Source organism: Salvia miltiorrhiza, chromosome 7 (assembly GCF_028751815.1).
Source record: "Salvia miltiorrhiza cultivar Shanhuang (shh) chromosome 7, IMPLAD_Smil_shh, whole genome shotgun sequence".
Lineage (NCBI taxonomy): Eukaryota > Viridiplantae > Streptophyta > Magnoliopsida > Lamiales > Lamiaceae > Salvia > Salvia miltiorrhiza.
In genome coordinates, this window is record NC_080393.1 from 18,885,202 (window position 1) to 18,906,233 (window position 21,032).

General features: G+C 34.2%; 3 protein-coding genes and 1 long non-coding RNA gene across 4 annotated transcripts; 3 read left to right on the forward strand and 1 right to left on the reverse strand.

Annotated features, from left to right (window-relative positions):
- Window positions 1-1,862: 1,862 nt before the first annotated feature.
- Window positions 1,863-2,468, forward strand: LOC130993930 (uncharacterized). The gene has a single exon (XM_057918967.1). It carries the CDS (start codon window positions 1,863-1,865, stop codon window positions 2,466-2,468), a length of 606 nt encoding a protein of 201 aa, XP_057774950.1.
- A 3,267-nt stretch (window positions 2,469-5,735) lies between these two features.
- Window positions 5,736-11,987, forward strand: LOC130993159 (DNA replication licensing factor MCM2). The gene is made up of 17 exons (XM_057917937.1): window positions 5,736-6,162; window positions 6,257-6,435; window positions 6,851-7,026; window positions 7,130-7,319; window positions 7,431-7,650; window positions 7,732-7,939; window positions 8,017-8,151; window positions 8,250-8,441; window positions 8,537-8,709; window positions 9,602-9,790; window positions 9,864-9,980; window positions 10,316-10,400; window positions 10,493-10,645; window positions 10,723-10,848; window positions 10,953-11,135; window positions 11,462-11,623; window positions 11,737-11,987. The coding sequence occupies exons 1-17, from the start codon at window positions 5,900-5,902 to the stop codon at window positions 11,851-11,853; spliced, it is 2,868 nt and encodes a 955-aa protein (XP_057773920.1). The 5' UTR covers window positions 5,736-5,899; the 3' UTR covers window positions 11,854-11,987.
- Window positions 11,988-13,255: 1,268 nt separating this feature from the next.
- LOC130993160 (uncharacterized) lies at window positions 13,256-14,452 on the reverse strand. The gene has a single exon (XM_057917938.1). It carries the CDS (start codon window positions 14,077-14,079, stop codon window positions 13,423-13,425), a length of 657 nt encoding a protein of 218 aa, XP_057773921.1. The 5' UTR covers window positions 14,080-14,452; the 3' UTR covers window positions 13,256-13,422.
- A 1,686-nt stretch (window positions 14,453-16,138) lies between these two features.
- Window positions 16,139-17,193, forward strand: LOC130993161 (uncharacterized). Its single transcript, XR_009091589.1, has 3 exons — window positions 16,139-16,239; window positions 16,600-16,683; window positions 16,861-17,193. It is a non-coding gene; the product is annotated as an uncharacterized LOC130993161 (long non-coding RNA).
- The last annotated feature ends 3,839 nt before the right edge of the window (window positions 17,194-21,032 follow it).

Sequence of the window (21,032 nt, forward strand, 5' to 3'; positions counted from 1 at the left end):
AAGTTTTTTTTATTTACATATATTTTATTTAATTATAATAGTTTTTAATGCAACTAAGAAAAAGGAGATTAATACTTTAATTTTAAGAGTAAAATTTTTAAAAGTATAATTTGCATAAATTATAATTTCTTGATGAGTAATTATTTATATATTGTAAATAAATTTTAAAAATTATTTAAATTCATTTATTTTTTATTTATGTTTGTAAAAGAAATATTATTTATTTATACAAATATATTTGCTATTATCTTTTCATAATTAAATTTAATATTGAATTGAAATTAAACTTTAGAATATGGTTATATATATATATCAAAATTTTCGTTGACATGTTAAATTTTGACATAAAAAAGTTTATGTGATTATATGATACTCTCTCCGTTCACAAAGATTGTATGGTGAAGTAGAGGACACAAATTTTAATAAATAATTGTGAGATATGTATAAAGTGTAGGAGATGGTCCACCAAAATTAAGTTGAAAAAGGAACTCACCAAAGTTGATGTTGTAAAATGCATGATTGAATATTTTATAAATATTGAGTGTGAATGAGATTTAAAATATAAGGGGTAGTTTCCAAAAAACGGAAACTATATATCTTTGTGGAAAAGGCCGAAAAAGAGTAATAACTATACAAACTTCGTCGACGGATTGTTAATTACATATAAAAAGATTAGCTACTTCAATATGTATATGCAATAATTGGTTTATTTATAGAAACGATTTATAAGGTAGTCATACAAAATAGTGAAAATCAATAATTGTCTTCAAAACATAATTTCAACGAATCATAACTAAAATTAAGTGTTTTAAAATGAATTACCTCCCGCCCTTTATGTACAAAAAAACATCGTTGTCTCTCTTTTCCTCACTTTTGCATTCTCTTTCTTTGAAATCCTAGTTTGACATCACGCCTCCACCGATCTAACGCCACATGACAAAATATATATGTAGTCCATAATTGGTACTACGTACTACCTAAGGCTTGAGTATTACTAATGACTTAAATTGCATATATATATTGATACTTCATCCGTCTCATTCTAATAGACTCACTTATTTTGTGCACGGAGATTAAGAAACTTAATTTTTAGGAGAAAGTGGTGTAAGTCCACACCTATTAAGTACATTTTTTATTCAAAATAAAAAACGAGCCCTATTCTAGTGGAACGTCCTATAAAAAAAGAGTCTATTAAAGTGGGACGAATAAAGTATTCCATATTTAAATATTTTGGTTATGCGATTTTATTTTTAAATAATGTTGTTCCAATAACGGAAAGAAACTAACAAATTATACTTAATATTCGCATACGTTTAAACTAAATGATTATACTTTTTTAAATATTTATAATAAATATGTATTTTAGTGGTAGTATATCATTTTTATATAATAATTGAATTAATATTTATTTCATATATAAAATAATATATTATAAAAGCATTTTCTGTGTACTCCACGGATGTAAATTTCAGTGAAAAATAATTTGAAAACAAGAGTAATATTTAAGAGATAAAACAAATTGATGAACAATTTCCTTAGAGCCGAAGAAATGTTTCCAAATCAGTTCCCCGAGAATCAAATATCAATAATTTATGCTTAAAATTCGTAGGAAGAAGGGTTGAAGTTGCTACCAATTTCTATATTGAGGGCGAACGGCTTAGCTCATTTGCTTTTTCACTTTTGTAAAGTAGATCACATATTAAGAAACTAAAACCCAACAAAAGCTCCACCATCTACCATACATGCATCTTAGCCCCACTACCACACACACCCACGCCTATATATACACTCACGCTTCCTTAGTAAGCAAGTGTTGAGACTTGAGATCACTTGAATTGAGATTTAAGAATAATTAATAAATCATGAAGGAGAAAGGTTCGAGGCTGAAGCAGCTGATATCAATGGTGACTTGCATGACCAGAGCCAAATGCATGGCGGTCAGGAGCAAAACCGACGCCGTCAGAGCGCGCCTCATGCTCACATCGCTCACGCTTCTCTCCAAGAAGAAGAGCTTCTCCATCGCCGCCATCTCCGCCAAGATCAACGACATTTTCCACCACCACCACGCCGCCGATGACGACGACGACGATGAGCCGAGCAAGGCGATCGTCCTCTACAGCAGCAAGTCCGCGGCCAGCTGCTGCAAAATCGGCGGCGGATCTGAGGCGATCGGCAGCGTTCTAGAATTCGACGACGGCGATGATGATGATAAGTATCCAGATCTGAGGCACTCGCTGTTCGAGGAGGAGGAGGAGCAGGAGCTGGCGGAGCTGCTCGACGATCCGAATTCGTCGATCTCGGCCATAGATTTGGTGAAGAATTCAAAGGAGAGCGGCGAGAGCTTCAATCTGGAAGATGATATCGATCAGGTTGCGGATTTGTTCATCACCAAATTCCACAAGCGGATGCGGTTGCAGAAGCTGCTCTCCTTTAAGAGGCATCAGCAGATGCTCGAGAGGAGTGCCTGAAACTTGATCCGCCCTACTTTATTAATTTATAACATTATTTTTATTTGTTTATTGTCTATACGAGCCATGTGTATAAATATCATTCATACATGCGACGCGTATTAATCATATCGTTTGAATTGTTTTAAGTAATATTAATCCACTGATCATCAATAAATTTTTTTGGTGTGTAATTTTTCGTTTTTGTATTTGATCGTGTTAAGGTAGGTACGTAGCATGTACTTTTTTCTTTTTTCTTTTTTGTAAAAACTATGAAACGTCAGTGCGAATAATATCAAGCAAACACGAAGGAAAGTTCTTGGTCTAAAAACAGGGATGAACACATGATACTTTAAATTGAGCTAATCTATTCTACCATATAAATATTAGCCAACAAAGGAGGTTCGTCTTTGAGGCCTCCATGATATCACAGATATCCTCAGGGATGAAATTCTCTTTTTCTTATTTATTAGCCAATAATCGTGTAGCCAATTAAGCAAGAATCAGTGTAGACCTCAATCGGCATCAAGTTAATTAACTGCATACAAACCATAATACCAAAGATATAACAGCCATGATCTCGGCCACGAGGGAACTAGATGTCGGATTCGACTTTTATATTATTTACAAAATTACCTTTACAATAAAATATATAATAGGATATAATAGACAATTTATATTTTATGTCCAATATAATTTTTATAATAGTATAGATGATGCATTCGCAGATGGGATCCTCTGTCCCACTATTTTGTATGTACCATTATTAATTTATCTATTTTATAATTATTTTTTATAAAAATAAAAATATTATTATATTATGAATTCTAATTAATATTTATCACTAAAAATGAATTTTTAAAAAATTATATACCCTAACTTTGAATTAATGAACCCAAATAATCAATTATTAATCCAAATAAATATAAAAAATAATTATAAACCCTAATTGGATGAGTGAACCCTTGTTAATTATCTTTTTATAATATTAAAGCATAATAAATTAAAATTGAAGAAAATATAATTAAAAATTATAATAAATTAAGAGTGGTACACGATGGTACACACAAAATAGTGAGACAGAGGATCCCATGATGCATTCGAGTTACCACTTACTAGCTTCAGACATCAGTAGTATTTTTTTTGAGAGAATAACATCTCCAAATGGTTGTCATATATACAATTACGAAAAAATACACACGCACATAAAAAAAATGGTTAGTGGTATATAAATTATTGAAACATATAAAATATTCTCATTTTGTACGTCAAACTTTAAAATAATTATTAAAAATATTTAATTATTTTTTTCTCATATTTTGCTATTTTGTTCATATTGGCCCTTGGTGTTGAAATGGTTGTCTCAAATCCTACGTGTCCAAATCCATCGATTATTAAAACGATGTTCTTGGACATATCAAACGATGCAGCTTGCATTTAAAATCAATTGGGACATAAATCAAGAATCGGGGATTGAAGTTGACTAGAGAATATGAAAAACGTGAAGCTGACGAGAGAAAGTGAGAAGGGAGAAAATGACACGAAAGAAAGTAAGAGAAATGTAGATGAGAGAAAGCGACTAGGTGATGGGTTCGTCGATGCTAATCCCAAATTGTGCGGCCATAAAGTCCTTGTTTTGTTAATGACCTTGTACATGAGAGTAATTTAGAAAGGCGATACTATTGTACTACATGAGCATATATATGTCAAGCAAGCATATTTATGTCATGTGAACACGTTGAAATCGAGCGAAATAGCAAAATAAGAAGGAAAAAGAAAACTCCATTCGTTCCAATGATAATTACTCACTTTATTTGGCATGTGAATTCAGGAGAATGTGTTCAAAGTGTAAAAGAAAATGAGGATCACTTGTAATCAAGGAGGAGGTGCAAAATAAATTTATGGTGTAAAGTAATTAAGTGGGGATCACTTATTAAAGTAAGTTGGACACGATAATTAAGGAGGATTATAAGCGTTAATTATTTATACTCCCTTCGTCCCACGAATCTTGACACGTATTCTTTTTTTGATCGTCCCATGAATCTGGACACATTTCCAAATAAGGTAATAATTATTACTTTCTCTCTCATACTTTATCACTTTTATACTTTATTACCTACACACTTAAAACATTAATCTACAACTCCTTAATTCCCGTGCCAAAACCAAACGTGTCAAGATTCATGGGACGGATGAAGTATTTCTTAACCATGCCATTATCAATGGAACAAACAAAAATAAAAAATAGGTCATTATTAAAAAGACAAAAAGGGTAATAATTAAATAATTGCACTAATATATATTTTAAAATTAATTTATAAAATGATACTCTCTCCGTACCATAACAAAATATCACTTATATTTTAAGGAAGAAGTTCTACAAGATCTCATCCCTATATACGATATAAAAGCACAAGATTTAGTAAAACAAGTATTCCCTTTGTCCGCTAAGAGTACGCCACTTTGGCTGGGCAAGAGATTTAATAAAATGGTCGGTGATAAGGAAAAGATGTGGGACCATGTCCTAAAAAGGAAAGTGACATACTTTTTGTGGACGCCCAAAATGATAATTGTGACACACTCTTGGCGGACGGAGGGAATATATTATAAAATGCATGTTTTTTATGAGATTTATAAGTGTTTGTTTGGTTCAAGTAGATGAATGAAAAATGAATGAAATCAAATAAAGGAGAAAACTGATAATAATAACAGTTACTTTTATTGAGTGTTAGGTTTAACAATGAAAATAAATAACTAGTAAGAGATTCATTTTTTTTTAGGGGTAACAAATCAGGTGATTGGGTTATCATCAAGTAACAATAATAATTAACTCATTACGCAAATTAAACAAAAAAATAATACATTTAATTAATTGAATATCTTTCTAACTTTCAAAAAACCCAACCAAATATGGGCTAATTAATGTTAATTTAATAATTTGTTGCTCAGCGAAAGTCTTTATAATACACATCTTTTAACCCTCAAGCTCAAGTATTCGGCAATTCTGAAAAATGACTTAATGAATCTAAATATAAGAAGTTATGTAGTAAAACAAAATAAAAACTATACTATAAATTTGTTGTTTTTTTTTGCCAAAAAAATATTTCAAAGATGCCAAACACATTGAAACCCAAATACTAGGAGTACTATTTAAACAGCCCCCGAATTTACTTACCTTTTAAAAGATTTATTTAAGGAATATTCATTTGATTGGAATGATTGGACTATGAGGAGATGACAGTAGTTCCCAGTTAAGAACAAAGACCAAAGTTTAGGTGGGCCGACACTTGATATGGGCCTGTGCACCCGTGGAAGGTTTTGGCGCGAAATATTCCCGCCAAAGCAACGGAATAAGGGGGGATATGTCGATGCCCTAGTCGAAAACCGCTTCTCACTCCGGCAAGCCACATTTCTCTATCTTCTTCAAACACAGAGTCTTCTGCAGAGCGACGATGGCGGGCGACGACGATTCATCCAGATCGGGAGGCGACGGCAACGGGGCGGCGGCGAACGCGATTCCTCCGTCCACACCCGATTCTCCGACTTCGGTCGGTTTCAACACGGACCAGCTGCCGTTCAACACCAGCCAGAATTACACTGACGACGACGATGAAGCGTCCGTTGATCCTGAGATCGTCAGGGACGACATCGAAGATGAACACCTCAACGAGGAAGAGGAGGAAGGAGAGGACCTCTTCAATGACAATTTCATGGAGTAAGTATCCGTTGATCGTAGCGGTGCTTCTGGTAACTCAAAAGCGAGATTTCGCAACCTTCGTTTTGGCTAATGGTGATGCTGATGGTTGTAGGGATTATCGGGGGATGGGCGAGCAGGACCAATACGAAGGGTTGGGGATTGATGATTCCCTAGAGGACGAGAGGGATTTGGACCAGATTATGGCGGACCGCAGAGCTGCGGAGCTCGAACTTGACGCCAAAGAGGCTCGCGTTTCGCAGCGCAAACTTCCGCAGCTTCTTCACGATCAAGGTCCGTTTTATGTTATTTTCACCATTCCTCCATTTTTTGTCTCAACTTCGGCTGTTTTTATTCTAAATAAGTCGTTTCTATTTTTTTTGCTTTTGTGAAATTAATAAATCTAATTTATATTATATTACGTTTAGATTACATAGCACATCAAATGGAGGGATTGAATTACACATTACCATTCTAAATGCCTTGTGATCACTAAAACAACTTAAGAACGTTTTTAAGCAAGAATTGATTTACTGGAATTCTTTGAATGAGTATTGGGGCTTGTTGCTGAATTGAGTGGTCAATTGTGGCTACAAATGTTTCCTATCTCAAAAAGAATATTTAGTACAAATTGTGCTGCACCAAGCCAAAAACCCGTGAGTTGGATCGGATAGCACCATTGACTAAAAAGCTAAATTTTGTATTGCAGATACTGATGATGAAAGTTACAGGCCATCAAAAAGAACAAGGGCTGACTTCAGGCCTCCAGGCACTCCTGGAAGTATGGATGATACTGATGGAATGGCCAGCTCTCCAGGTAGATCGCGAGGCAACTCCAGGGATGATGTTCCCATGACTGATCAGACAGATGATGACCCTTATGATGTATGGATTTCCCTTATATTAGATTTACCTTGCGTGTTAAATATCACTATTTTTTTGACCATTTATAAGTACAAATTGATCGATCAGTTGGCTGTTGCTGTAGGATGAAGAGAATGATGAACCCGAGAATGCAATGTATAGAGTTCAGGGAACCCTTAGAGAGTGGGTTACTAGAGATGAAGTGAGGCGTTTCATTGGCAAGAAATTCAAGGGGTTTTTGCTCACATATGTCAAACCAAAGAGTGAGAATGAAGACTTTGAGTATCTAAGGCAGATCAATGAAATGGTCTCAGGTAAGAAACCTTTTTCGTGTGTATCCCAGATCTAAACATAGAGTTGCTTCCGAATGCTTGTTTGCAGTCACCTAATTTACCATACTATTATCTTGTTCATTCTTCTTGCAGTTAACAAGTGTAGCCTTGAGATTGATTATACACAATTCATCTTTGCGCATCCCAACATAGCAATCTGGCTTGCGGACGCGCCACAGTCTGTCCTTGAGATAATGGAAGAAGTTGCTAATAAGCTTGTTTTCGACTTGTACCCAAATTACAAGAAAATCCATCAAAAAATCTATGTGCGCATCACTAAACTACCTGTCTATGATCAGATACGAAACATTAGGTAACAAATTTCTGCCCTGAAATGAATTTTTTGTATAGTCCCTGTGATAACTGAGATTTTCTCTCCATTTATATTCTGCAGGCAGATACACTTGAACACCATGATTCGTATTGGTGGAGTTGTCACTCGACGCTCTGGAGTCTTTCCTCAATTGCAGCAAGTTAAATATGATTGTAATAAATGCGGAGCAATTCTGGGGCCTTTTGTCCAGAACTCATATTCAGAGGTAAAGGTGGGTTCTTGTCCGGAGTGTCAGTCAAAAGGACCTTTCACTGTTAACAATGAACAGGTAAATATTGTCCTACTCCCTGTTTCTGTTATATGCTACTAAGATCTCTTTTTAGTTATTTTTTTTATTTGCTACAGACAATATATAGGAACTACCAGAAACTTACTCTTCAAGAAAGCCCTGGAATTGTTCCTGCTGGTCGATTACCGAGATACAAGGAAGTGATACTTTTGAATGATCTCATTGATTGTGCCCGACCTGGAGAAGAGATAGTAAATCTTTCATATCTCAATCACTGATTTTGTTATTGCACCTTGAGTTGATCATAATCTCTCGACTTACTCAACATGTGCTGTTTTCTAAAATCCAGGAGGTGACTGGCATATATACCAACAACTTTGACTTGTCTTTAAATACAAAGAATGGGTTTCCTGTCTTTGCCACTGTGGTTGAAGCAAATTATGTCGCCAAGAAACAGGACCTCTTTTCAGCTTACAAGCTGACTCAGGAAGACAAAGAAGAAATTCAGAAGTTGGCAAAAGACCCAAGAATTGGAGAAAGGGTACATCCATTGTTTATTGACTGAGCATTTTGTCCTTATAATTGGGTTGCTACATTTTTGCATTACCTTTTTGTTTTTCCTTTTCATTAATTCAGATTGCCAAGTCAATAGCCCCTTCCATCTATGGCCACGAGGACATTAAGACTGCACTAGCTCTTGCCATGTTTGGTGGCCAAGAGAAGAATGTTGAAGGAAAACATCGTCTACGAGGAGATATAAATGTACTCCTGCTCGGTGATCCTGGAACTGCCAAGTCCCAGTTCCTAAAGTAAGTAAATACTTTTAAGTATTTTCAATAGCAGAAATTGAGAGTTTCAAATTTTCGAACTCCTTTCATAACAGTCTATCCAATTTGATTGCTTGGCTAAAGATTAGTGTATATTCCAGATTCTCTATTAACCTTTAAGCTAGCTTATCAGTAACTTTAATGGATTGAAATGCAGCTAATATTGGTAGGAGTGAGCCATTAACCGACCGAAACTAAGCCAAACTAGGAGTTCGGTTACTGATTTAACCAAAATTAAACTCTTGGTGTTCGATCCCTAGCAAAAATTACCGCACCTAGAATATTTAAAATAGATACATATTTGTTTATGCATATGTAATATGTAGACCTCTCTGTCTCTATCTCTAGTAAATGAATAATAGTATGTGTATGGCAGAGTGAGTAAAAGCAAAAAAAATATGAGCAGATTTAAGTGAATGTAGAATGATAAAGAAACATGAATAGATTTTACTGTACGCCAAAGTGAGAAAGACAAAATCTGAGCGCTGGCAGATTATCAGGGCTTGGAGAAGCAGCAGTGCTGGGTGAAGGGAAGACAGCAAAGATGAGGGTGCTAGCCTGGTTTAGGAATTGAAGTTGGCAGCATAATGGGCATATATTTTGAACTTTTAGATCTTATTTTCATATTTGATAATTATAACTGCTATTTAATTGCATACATATTGGACCATTGGTTTTGATCAGTTCGGTTGAAACTGAATTGCTGTTCGGAATAACCAAAACCGACCTACTGAATGTAATTCGGTTTTAGATTCTATAACCGGGCCAAAACTGAACCCCGATTCGGTTATGCCCACCCTTTAATATTGGTGTATATTTGAAGGTCTTGCTTGTGTATGATAAATAGTGTAATATTAGTTGGCACACTTATTAGGTATGTTGAGAAGACTGGACAAAGGGCTGTGTACACCACTGGAAAAGGAGCTTCTGCTGTAGGACTCACTGCTGCAGTTCACAAGGATCCGGTTACGAGGGAATGGACTCTAGAAGGAGGTGCACTTGTTTTGGCTGATAGAGGCATATGTCTTATTGATGAGTTTGATAAAATGAATGACCAGGACAGGTCAGTAGCTGTGTTTTGAATGCTTGCCTGCTTGATTTGTACATGACACTGATTATTCATCTTTACCATTTAGAGTGAGCATCCATGAAGCAATGGAGCAGCAGAGTATTAGCATATCAAAAGCTGGGATAGTCACATCCCTCCAGGCCCGCTGTTCTGTAATTGCTGCTGCAAATCCTATTGGGGGAAGGTGTGTATACTTTAAGTTTAGGCAATTAAATCCACATGATATTTGGGTCTTTGCATCCTATAATCCTTCCATAAGGGAACCCCTTCAATGCTCTTTCACTCGTGATAAGATTAGTGCACCTGTATTCATAAGCATAGGAGACTTTAAATTGCTAATATTTCCTTTGTAATTCCACACTATGAACTTTCAAAAGAAAACTTAGTACAATTGATTCTACTGTCTGGAGCAAAGGCATGGTGCACTGTCCCAGTGAATTAGTTTTTCATAGTATTTTTGCCCATATTTGATCTGTTCCATAGCTGCTGCGTGATAATTTTCTGGTAAATTTCCTGCAGATATGATTCCTCAAAGACCTTTTCGCAAAATGTGGAACTCACTGATCCAATTGTTTCCCGATTTGATATTCTCTGTGTTGTCAAGGTCTATTTTTTATTTGAATTTTCTGTTGCTCAAATTACTTTTTTGTATTCAATTCCATAGCTCTTTGATTGCAATATATTTGTTATGTACAGGATGTGGTTGACCCAGTAACTGATGAGATGCTAGCACAATTTGTAGTTGATAGTCACTACAAATCCCAGCCCAAAGGTTCCAACTTTGATGATAGGTCTGTGAACAATTCGCAGGATGAAAACCAAGCTTCAGCAGGGCAAACAGATCCAGAGGTCTTAATTCTAATCTCTTAGCACCATCTCCATCTCATAATTATTTATAATATGGAAGGATACTTCTTTCTCTGCAGATAATACCCCAGGAGATGCTAAAGAAATACCTGACCTATGCCAAGCTGAATGTGTTTCCAAAGTCGCACGATGCAGATTTAAACAAGCTTACGCAGGTTTATGCTGAACTACGAAGAGAATCATCAGTAAGATAACTTGGACTTGTATTTTCCTCATGAGTTATATAGAAGATAAATCACTATAATGATCCCTTTCTTCTCCTTTTTGGCTTTTACTTTTACTTTTATAGAATGGACAAGGAGTTCCTATTGCAGTGAGACACATAGAATCAATGATACGAATGTCTGAAGCCCATGCTAGAATGCACCTCAGAAACCATGTCATTCAAGAGGATGTGGACATGGCCATTCGAGTTCTGCTGGATTCATTTATCTCGACCCAAAAGTTTGGTGTGCAGAAAGCATTGCAGAAGGTACTTATGGGGACCCAATTATCTATCAGTCAGCTATTACCTTCTTAAGACGTTCATTTTGCACTTGGCCCGAATTTGAGGATGACTAGATATAAAATCTCAACTTCTGGAGTTAATAACTGATTACTCCTATGAGGAAGGGATAAGCTTATATAACTAACCTTGAATGCTTTTACATTTTTTTCTCAGCCCTTAGGTCAGATGATCAAAATAACTATTCTTTGTTAATCTCTGGTGCTTGAATGATAATTACCATGTACTATTTGTTTCGAGCAAAGCCTGTCTTATGTAGTGTATGAACTGAAATGATTCAAAACTTGTTGCAGAACTTCAAAAAATATATGATATTCAAAAAGGATTTCAATGGAATTGTTCTGCACCTTCTTCGAGGACTTGTGAAGGATACCCTGCAGTTTGAAGAAATTGTGACTGGTTCTACTGCTAACCTCACTCACGTTGATGTCAAAGTCGAAGAATTACAAAGCAAGGTATAGTTTAAATTCAATTCACACTTTTATCTTACCCTTGGTTCACTATTCTTCGCTTTCTTTTTCTTGGCATTTATGGCAATGCTAATTGAGGTAGGATGTGTCAAATGCAGGCACTTGATTACGGGATCAGTGATCTGAAAGCTTTCTTCAGCAGCACAGAGTTTTCTAACGCCCATTTTGAGTTAGATGAAGAACGAGGTATTATAAGGCATCGTCTTGCTCACTAATGTATCTTAAAATCATATATGAGATTATGTAACGGGCCTCTCTTATTAAAATTATTAATTTTTTTCATCCTTACTTTTAGTATATGTATGTTAAAACTCAAAAGTATGTTATGAACGTCTAGTTTAATTCTCTATCCAACATGTAGCAGGAGACCTCTAGTTTATTTCAGATTTAGGCCTAGTAAGAGAAGTTGGTATCATCACGCTGGTTTGCCTAAATTTGAAATTTGTATTATAATGTCGTGAACGTCATCGAAAGTTGGCAATTATATCACGTTTCAAATACCCAAATTCTTAGATGTCTGACACCATCAAATGCAATATTTCAGTCCATTGTTAAATAGACCATAGTTTTGTGGCTAATGCAGAGTCAGAAAGCTCAGAGATACTACTCTTGTGATATGTACTTATATATATTTGAATTTTGATTCTTGTACGTTTCTCAAACTTTACAGGGTGAATGAATCGTGTATTGTTGTATGATTAATAATATTATCTACTCCACATCGGCAAAACCCCTGCGCATAATATAATTAATGCAGTCAAATATCATGGCATAAAAAAGGCTGACATGTTGAGTCAAAAACTTGGAACTACGAAAAATAAAACGAAAAAGAAAGGACTTGTTAGGAGTGGTCTTTTTGTTTTATTTAATTTTGAGAAGGACTCGATGAGAGTGGTTTGATATGAAAGCATTTGACGAATTCAAGTGGAGCACATCACGTTCACGTGTAAATATTTAATAAGCTTTAAGTAGTAAAGCACAATTATTTGGTGGGTAGAAGTTGAAATAAGAAGAAAGGGGGAGGGGGGGTCTGTGTTGGCAGCGCACGTGAGAAAAATATATGGTTGCGGGCGGGAGCATTTTGAATAGATCCACAAGCTGACTCCATTTGACTCCTATTTTGTCCCTTTTCGTCTATCCCGGTCCCACTTTACACTTTTCTACCCAATTTACTTTCATTATCCATTTATGCTTATTTAATCACTTTATTTTCTGAGTATTAACCAAATCGGAATATGCATCTCAAACAAAAAAGAACATGATGGATTATGACTAGCATCATAAGCTCGAATTAAAGGAAATGAATAAAATTTCTCCAATTACTCATCTCATTCTTGAATAGAATTAGCCAATTAGGAAAGTAATTTCAGTTTTGCTTTATGTTAGTGTTTATCCATTTGAAAACATCATTATGAACTTTTCTTGCCCCAATTGATTAGCTTTCGTCCGCTGTAGCAGAAGCACATGGAAAACAGTTAGATTTCCTGTTTCAGTCTCAGCTGTTCTCCAATCAAACAACCTAATCTCCAATGTACACTCCACTATGACATGATTAATTACTGTATAACTTAATAATTTCAAATCAAGTAATTAACTAAACGAAAAAAAGGAGCAAAATTATGCAAAATTCCACTGTATTATATGATATGTAATGAGCTAGCTAATAAGGTGTGGATCGATTGAATTAATCCCTGCTAAAAAATTGCTATCCCTACCATTAACAAAATATATATACCTACAAACTACAATCAAGAAAAGAAAAAAAAAACTATGGTGAATGTAATCTAGACGACATTGGATTTGGTCTTCCTCAAAATCTTCCTGTGGCGGCGGGCCTTGTGCTCGGAAATGGTGTCGAGCTTGGGCTTCCAGTGCAGGCGGCGGGCGACGAGAAGGTCGTAGTCCTTGCGCAGCTGCGGGGTGGTGCAAACTCTGACGATCCGCCTTGCGAGCTCGGCCTCCGCCTCCATCTCCTTCTGGCGCTGGATGATCATCTCCTCGGTGACCTTGACCCGCAGGGCGCCCGCGGGGGTCTTCTCGAGCTCGAAGGGGGGGCGGCCGGCGGCGGAGGTGCGGCAGCGGAGGAAGGTGGCGAAGGAGAGGGCGGACTGGAAGAAGTTGGCCGGGAGGAGGAAGTAGTTGTGGCCGGGGAGGAGGCGGTCGTGGTGGGACAGCGCCGGGGTCACCTGCCCGATGTAGAAGCAGTCCGACCGGCACACCATGTGCTTCGGGAACTCCTCCATCAGCTCCGACGCCGTCACGGGGCGGTCGTAGATCGCCACCACGCCGTCCGATTTCACCAGCCGGATCAGGGCGCCCGACCTGCTGCGGCGGCGGGGGGCTTCGTCGTCGTCGCGGGGGAGGTGCGCGCAGGAGATGCGGTGGAAGCAGCGGGGGAGAGGGGCGACCATCATCTGATTCAGCTTGCGGCTCATTCCCATTGTATCTGCGCTGCGGGGATTTGTGGATTGGATTAGATGCGGTGATGGAGGAATGAAGAAATCATAGAGAGAGAAAGAGAGAGATGTAGAGAGAGAGGAATGGGGTTAAGTTTAGGATTTAAATACGAAGAAGAAAGACGAGCACCAGCTGGATTAGATGGACCGTATGTATGTATATATGCAGATTATTTGTATCTATACAATACAATACAATACAATCGGAGCTGGATTCGTGTAAAGGACTAATTGTAGGTACCTCAAATAGGGTAACTGCCATTTTCATTTTGCTACTCTCTCTCTGCATCTATCTGCTATTTCAATCAAATTCTGACGTGTCTCTATTTTAACAACTAAACATAAATTTGAACACTATTTCAATAATTCCAATCACTAAAATGATTCAATTATACGCATGGAACAATTATTGGAAAGTTACAAACTATGAATTTGCTACAAATTAAATTCACAGCTTATCAAACAATAATTCCTACTTCTTGATGTCAAAAAATTTGGCGCACAAATTTGTATTTTGAGCATGTCTAACTATTTGGTACATGGTAGGCTTCTAGCATGTATAGTAATTTTGCTATTTTCAGTCTTACAAAAAATATATAAATTCCTATAGTGTGTTGGGAAAATAGACTTTTAAATTTACATTGATTAATTAAATATAATTAACCAATAGATATAATAGTTAAATTATAATTACCATGCATAAAATTTTATAATCATTTTTCTAGTAACTATAATGTACATTATTAAGGTACATATATATGATTCATAATTCTAAAATTAAACTAAGGTTCAGTTAAAATAAATTAATAATAATAGGGCATAACACTACTAAATAAAAATTATAATTCAAATTTCAATAAAATAATAAAAATAGTACTTCATTCGTCCATGATAAGTTTGATGTGGATTGGAGGTCACAATTTTAATAAAGTATTAATTAGAAGTGTATAAATTGGAGAAAATGATAACCAAAGTTAATTAATTAGGTAATTAATCAATGAGTTTTTTCGTAAATAGAAAATATATGTATATATATCAAAATGGAAACACCGCACTTATTATGGATGGATTAAAATCTCAAAAATACCACATTTATCATGGATGAAAGATTGAAAGAAGTATTAAATATGCAAATAGGTCATAATCCTGGAAAAAAAACAAATACCTATGAAAAAATTGGGAATAAGAATTATGAGAATTGAGAAGTTACACCATTTCTTTTATTTTAAATATTCTGATTATTTGTTGTTTTATAAAAATTCAATCAAAAACAAAATTTGAAATAATGAATTTAAAACTTTCTCATAGCAGAATTGTGCCAAACAAACGGCCATATTTTATTTATCCATGTGAGGAAATGGAATTGTTTTCACCCTTTTCGAAATAAAAACATAAAAAAAAATCTATATATATATATATATAAAAGCAAAATAAACTCTATCTTACGTGGCTTCATATAATCACTCCATTCCAATTTTCCTCAATTCTCATTTATTCTTATTTTTTCTAAATTTTTAATAATTTTAAATATCTAATAAATTTATTTTGCTTTTATAATTATGTGTAATAATAGAGAACAATATTTTCGATAATTAAGATCCCAAATCAATTTTTGATATCTACTAAACTCTATCCTCAACTCAATAATTTTCGATATAAATAATTTTCAATATCTAATAAATTTATTTTGCTTTTATAATTATGTGTAATAATAGAGAACAATTTTTCCGATTATTGAGATCCCAAAACAATTTTTGATATCTACAAAACTCTATCCTCAACTCAACCATTCTTAAATTACGATATATCAACAAATTTTTATATCTAATACTATCTTAAATTAAATAAAATATATGTCAACAATTTTTTATATCTAATAAATAATATATAACTCCTAGAACTCCAACTCAACCATTCTTCTTTGTTATGATATATTCGAAACTATCAGATATATTAAAAGTAGAATTCTTTGTCAAATTAACTATCTTATATTTCATCTATAAAAAGGTGTATAATTAATTTTATTTCTTTAACCTAAACTATTCTTCTCGGTTTTTGCTGTATTCATTCAGCCCTTTAATTATCATACCATTCGTCTCCTCTCTTTTTACGTGGAAATTAAGTGACTTCAAGTTGACTACTAAGGTATGCTCTATGATTTGTATTTTGTTTCCCCTATTTTTTTTTCTATTGTTTTGATGCATTTATTGTGCTGTTGAAGTTTAGATTTTTGTGAATTTGATGTATTTTGTTTAGACTGTAAAACTATAGTATGTTAAGAGAGTATATATAATTTGATGTATTTTGTTTAGACTGTAAATTCTCATTTTGACTTTGACGATTCTTTTGGGCACTTTCATCATGTTCAGCCCTTTAATTATCACTGTGCTCCTTTATCTTATCTTGATTAACTTTTTATTTTTTGCTTTCTCATCCCTTGTTTTTGGTGTCTTACGATTCAATATTTTAAACTAATGCAATGTATAAATATATTCTTATTTGCAGATGCAATATATTCATCATGGATTGCTAGACAAAGGAGGCGGAATATTATGTTACATAACGAAGATTACTTAAACATTAACAAAGGTATAAGATAAATTAGTATATTTGTAATAATATTATATATTATTATTATATAATTCATGGAGTTTGTTTAAGCCAATTTGGCAAACCATTATGAATCGACTTTGATTTGATCATCAAGGCATTAGATTTTGTTAATTTAAATCAATATGAATTATTCTTATTACCTTCTTTTTACAGATCCCAAATACTCATCACATATATTGCTAAACTACGAAGACTGTCATATCCTGTCAAGGAAAAGGAATAGACCTCTACAAAACAACATTGTTATCTGGATGAAGAATAAAGCGCCATTGGTTGATTAATTGTCTTTCTTTGTACATAAAATAAATGAATAATCATTTAACAAAAGTACATTTTGGTTTCAGTCAAATATTTCTGGTAAAGAATTTGCAGAATGGATACTTAAAATAGGTGACGGTACTGTAGGACAAAGTTTTGGTGATGGAGAATTTGTTGTGGCATTATCAGAAGATATTCTTATATGCGATGCTACAAATCTTATTGCAACTATAGTGAAAAACACATGCCATGATGTGATGAATAATGCATTTGATCATTCAAAAATGTTTAAGAATATAGCTATCTTGGCCCCCACTAATGAGATGGTTGATACGATAAATGATTACGTCATGTCTCTAATGTCTATCAAGGAAAAGGTTTACCTAAGTTAAAGATTTTAGTATGTGATGAGAGTGGTTATACGCAAGACGCAATAACTAACGTGGTGTATAATTTAATCAATCTTTACAAGTTTAAGTCATTGATGATATTATTTTAATTTTTCAATTACTGGTTCCACCTGCAGACATCTAATATAGGTACGTTTCAAATAATTGTTGTATTTCTAAAATATTTAATTTAGGTTGATTTCATATAAATATTACATCTTTTTTACTTTAAAACAATTTCATTAAATGCTCTATTTTAGTTAAAATAAATTCATGAAATATAAAATGTATTGAATAATTAGAAAAATTAAAATTATAGTAGATTCCCGTCGAATTTAAATACGAGTATATAAACGAAGTTTATAATCCACATATTGTATAATTGTCAAATTTATACTTACAATTATTAATAAAATTTATATATAATAATTGATTCCCGTCGAAATTACAAACTAGTAACACTAACAAAATTATAATATACTAGCTGTTTATAATTAATTTTATGAATTAAAATTGCAAAGCTCTCTGCCGTAGCATTAGAGGAGTTTTAAACTGACTGTCGCGTATAATATTTTCAATAAATGGTGATCCGTCGCCTATACACGAAGGGTGTAGAGTGTAATATGTTGGAGTTTAGGGTGCGACATGCAAATAGGGTTTGTTTAATGATATAATGTGACAATTATCCGTGATGAATAATACAGTAATAAAAGTAGAATATATTGAGCGGTCAATGATAAAGAAATGATGAGGCTTTTTTCTAGGAATGTAAGGTCACGTTTGGTTGCAAGTTCAAAATTAGGGGCTTTACTTTGACTAACAATAGCTGCGTTTGGTTTTGGTCCAATCAGGCCCCATTTTCTCAAAGATTCCCTTGCCTTTAAAATCGATTCCATTTCCCGCCTTATTATTTCTGTATTTATTACCTACTGCTTCTTTGTCTTGCCTATCAGTGAAAAAATAACCCACACGTCATCCATTATTTTTTAAAATTAATTCAATTCAGTTCTAAGCAACTTGTCATTAAAAGCATGATTAATTAATTTGTGAGTTCGTTGATTCTTGTGTACCCCGTCTTGTTTTTCTCTTCTCCTTAATTTATTATTAGTTGAAATTCAAATTTGTCTGTTTTAAAATACAAATATGGAATTTGTGGTGATGATTGGTCTTATTTTCAGTTACGAATTTCATTTGTTTCTAGAAGTGTATTGGCTTTCATAATAGTTTGAAATCATATGTTTGGAAAATGTAAATACGTTAGTTTGACCTTTTTATCATTTTAAAATATGTGGTCTGTACGACATAACCCTATTTAAGTAGTGGGTTTTATTGTAATATTATATGACATGTGGTTGAAGAATATGTATATAGAAATTGAAAGTAAGTAAAACCGACAAGTATAATTTATTGTTTTCCATAAAAGAAAATTGAAAGAAATGAAAATGAAAATAAACATGGCATGGGTGTTGATTTGTGTTATCGATTTCTTGGAGATTCTTTAGTATATCCCTGATTCTAGCAGGCAATTGTCAATTTTTTTTTTTTTTTGATCAATAAAAAATTCATTAAAAAACTGGGTTGGTACTAGGAGTACCAAAAACATGAAACAAGTGGTGCAAACTCGTTGGAGCACCACAAAGTAAAAGAAACATTGAACTCGACAACATGGAATATTTTGTTCCAGCTCCAAAGCCTCCCTTTGACCTCATTAACAAGATTGGACACCTCCCAATTCTTGTTCTCAAACCTACTCTCATTCCTATACTTCCAGATCAGCCAAACAGTCCCAATCCAAAGAGCTTTAAGGAAGTTCTTGTTTCTTTTACCTCTTCCTCCTCCAATGAAAGATATGAAATGATCTTCGACTTTTTGTGGTTTAGCCGTTTCCATTCCAATCCATTGATGGATTTTGTAGCCTTATATTTGGCATAATGCAAAAGGTTGATTCACCCTACTAAAGTTTTTAGCCTTATATTTGGGACTAATGTGTATATCTTTGTTATGAGATAAAAACTCATATTTGTATCTTATTCTCCCCCCCCCCCCCCCAATTTAAGGGTCGCTTGAAAAAAGAAGCAATTTTCTAGAAATGATTTGAGCATCCACGCGTAAGGACGTGGATAATGTCTGGAAAAAAATATGTCAGCCTGAATAGACCAAAGTAAATGGAAAATTAATTAAGGCCGATTTTAGTTGTGAAAACAGTTCAGTGATTAATCATCACTGAATTGTTCAAAAACTATATGGACTATTTTGAAATCGAGTAGGATTTGATCTGATGTTAAATTTGTGAGAAATCAAATAAATCATGTACTGATCAATTTTTGAAAGTTTGGGATTTTTTTTAACAAGGCCTAGATTAGATTCATGCATTAGTCCATAAATTTATACTGAGGTCCTCAGTGTTATTTATAATGTCTCAAAAAAATGAGGCACACAGATTAAGAAATGAGAATTTAGAAAATAAAGTGATTTTTTAAACCCATGCATTGAACAAACTTTTCCAGCACCCAACAATAAGAATCCACATCTTCTCCAGATATAAGTGCTGTACCAAATGACATACATTTCTCATGGTTGTCTCTTCCTGTGAAAGGTGTGAATATCATCTTATACATGTGAATAAAAAAAATAAAAATAAATAAAAAAGAGAACAGATAAAGTCGAAAAATTGAATAACATGCACAACAATAATGAATAAAATCTGTAAAAAAACGAACAATTACATTCTGTTATAATCATAATAAAACAAACAATATAACAAACAACTCAAATGCATTCTCTTACTATTGCATATAAAAAGCAGAATACTACTCATATTAAAAACGAACAAATGCATTCACTTACTATTGCATATAAAAAAATCAAAATAAAAATACCTGTTTGTATTATATGTAGCATCAAATGACACCGCTTTCCCAAATATTTTATAATTCTTAATGGAAACTTCATCAGCTCAAAACAGCCGAGTCAACTGTCTATCCTCATCAATGTCATAAAAATATGTAAACCCATCTGACAATTTATGCTTATTCTTAAACGCATCAAGAATCATTTTAGCGTTTGATCCCTTCCGAGAAAGCACGCAGATCACGAACAAAATTCTTAAAATCAATACTAGTGCAACCAACATCTTCATAGTTACCAACAATTTCCTGAAAAAATCGAAAAGTTCTCATGGGGCCTATATTAGCTTTAATTCCAGACATGATAAAGTGTTCATGCACAGGCTCGATTTTCCTATTGTTAACCATAAGATGCCTGGTTCCAGAAAGTGCCATGGAATGTGTATGACCTTCATCAAATGTTGTGACTTCATATAACCCACCAGTAGAAATCTGAAAAACAATCCGAGCCATACAATCTGCTTTGCATGAAGTACGATACCTTTTCCCTGACTTTTTACTACTATTTCCCATGAACAACGGATCAGGATTCTTCCATAATCCTTGCCTATTGCACACCACAGATCTAGATCTTATAGTTCCATCTTTTGCTTTTCCAACCGTATATTTGCGTTCAATAAATCCACAAAATTTAGCATAAACATGATAAAACTCATATCCATCTTCCAATGTGTTGAAAAATTGCCCAACATAAGGTTTGATGTTGTCAGGATACACCGGGAAACATAAATCAAAAGGTACACCATAATCAGCCCCAGCATCAATTTCTGTC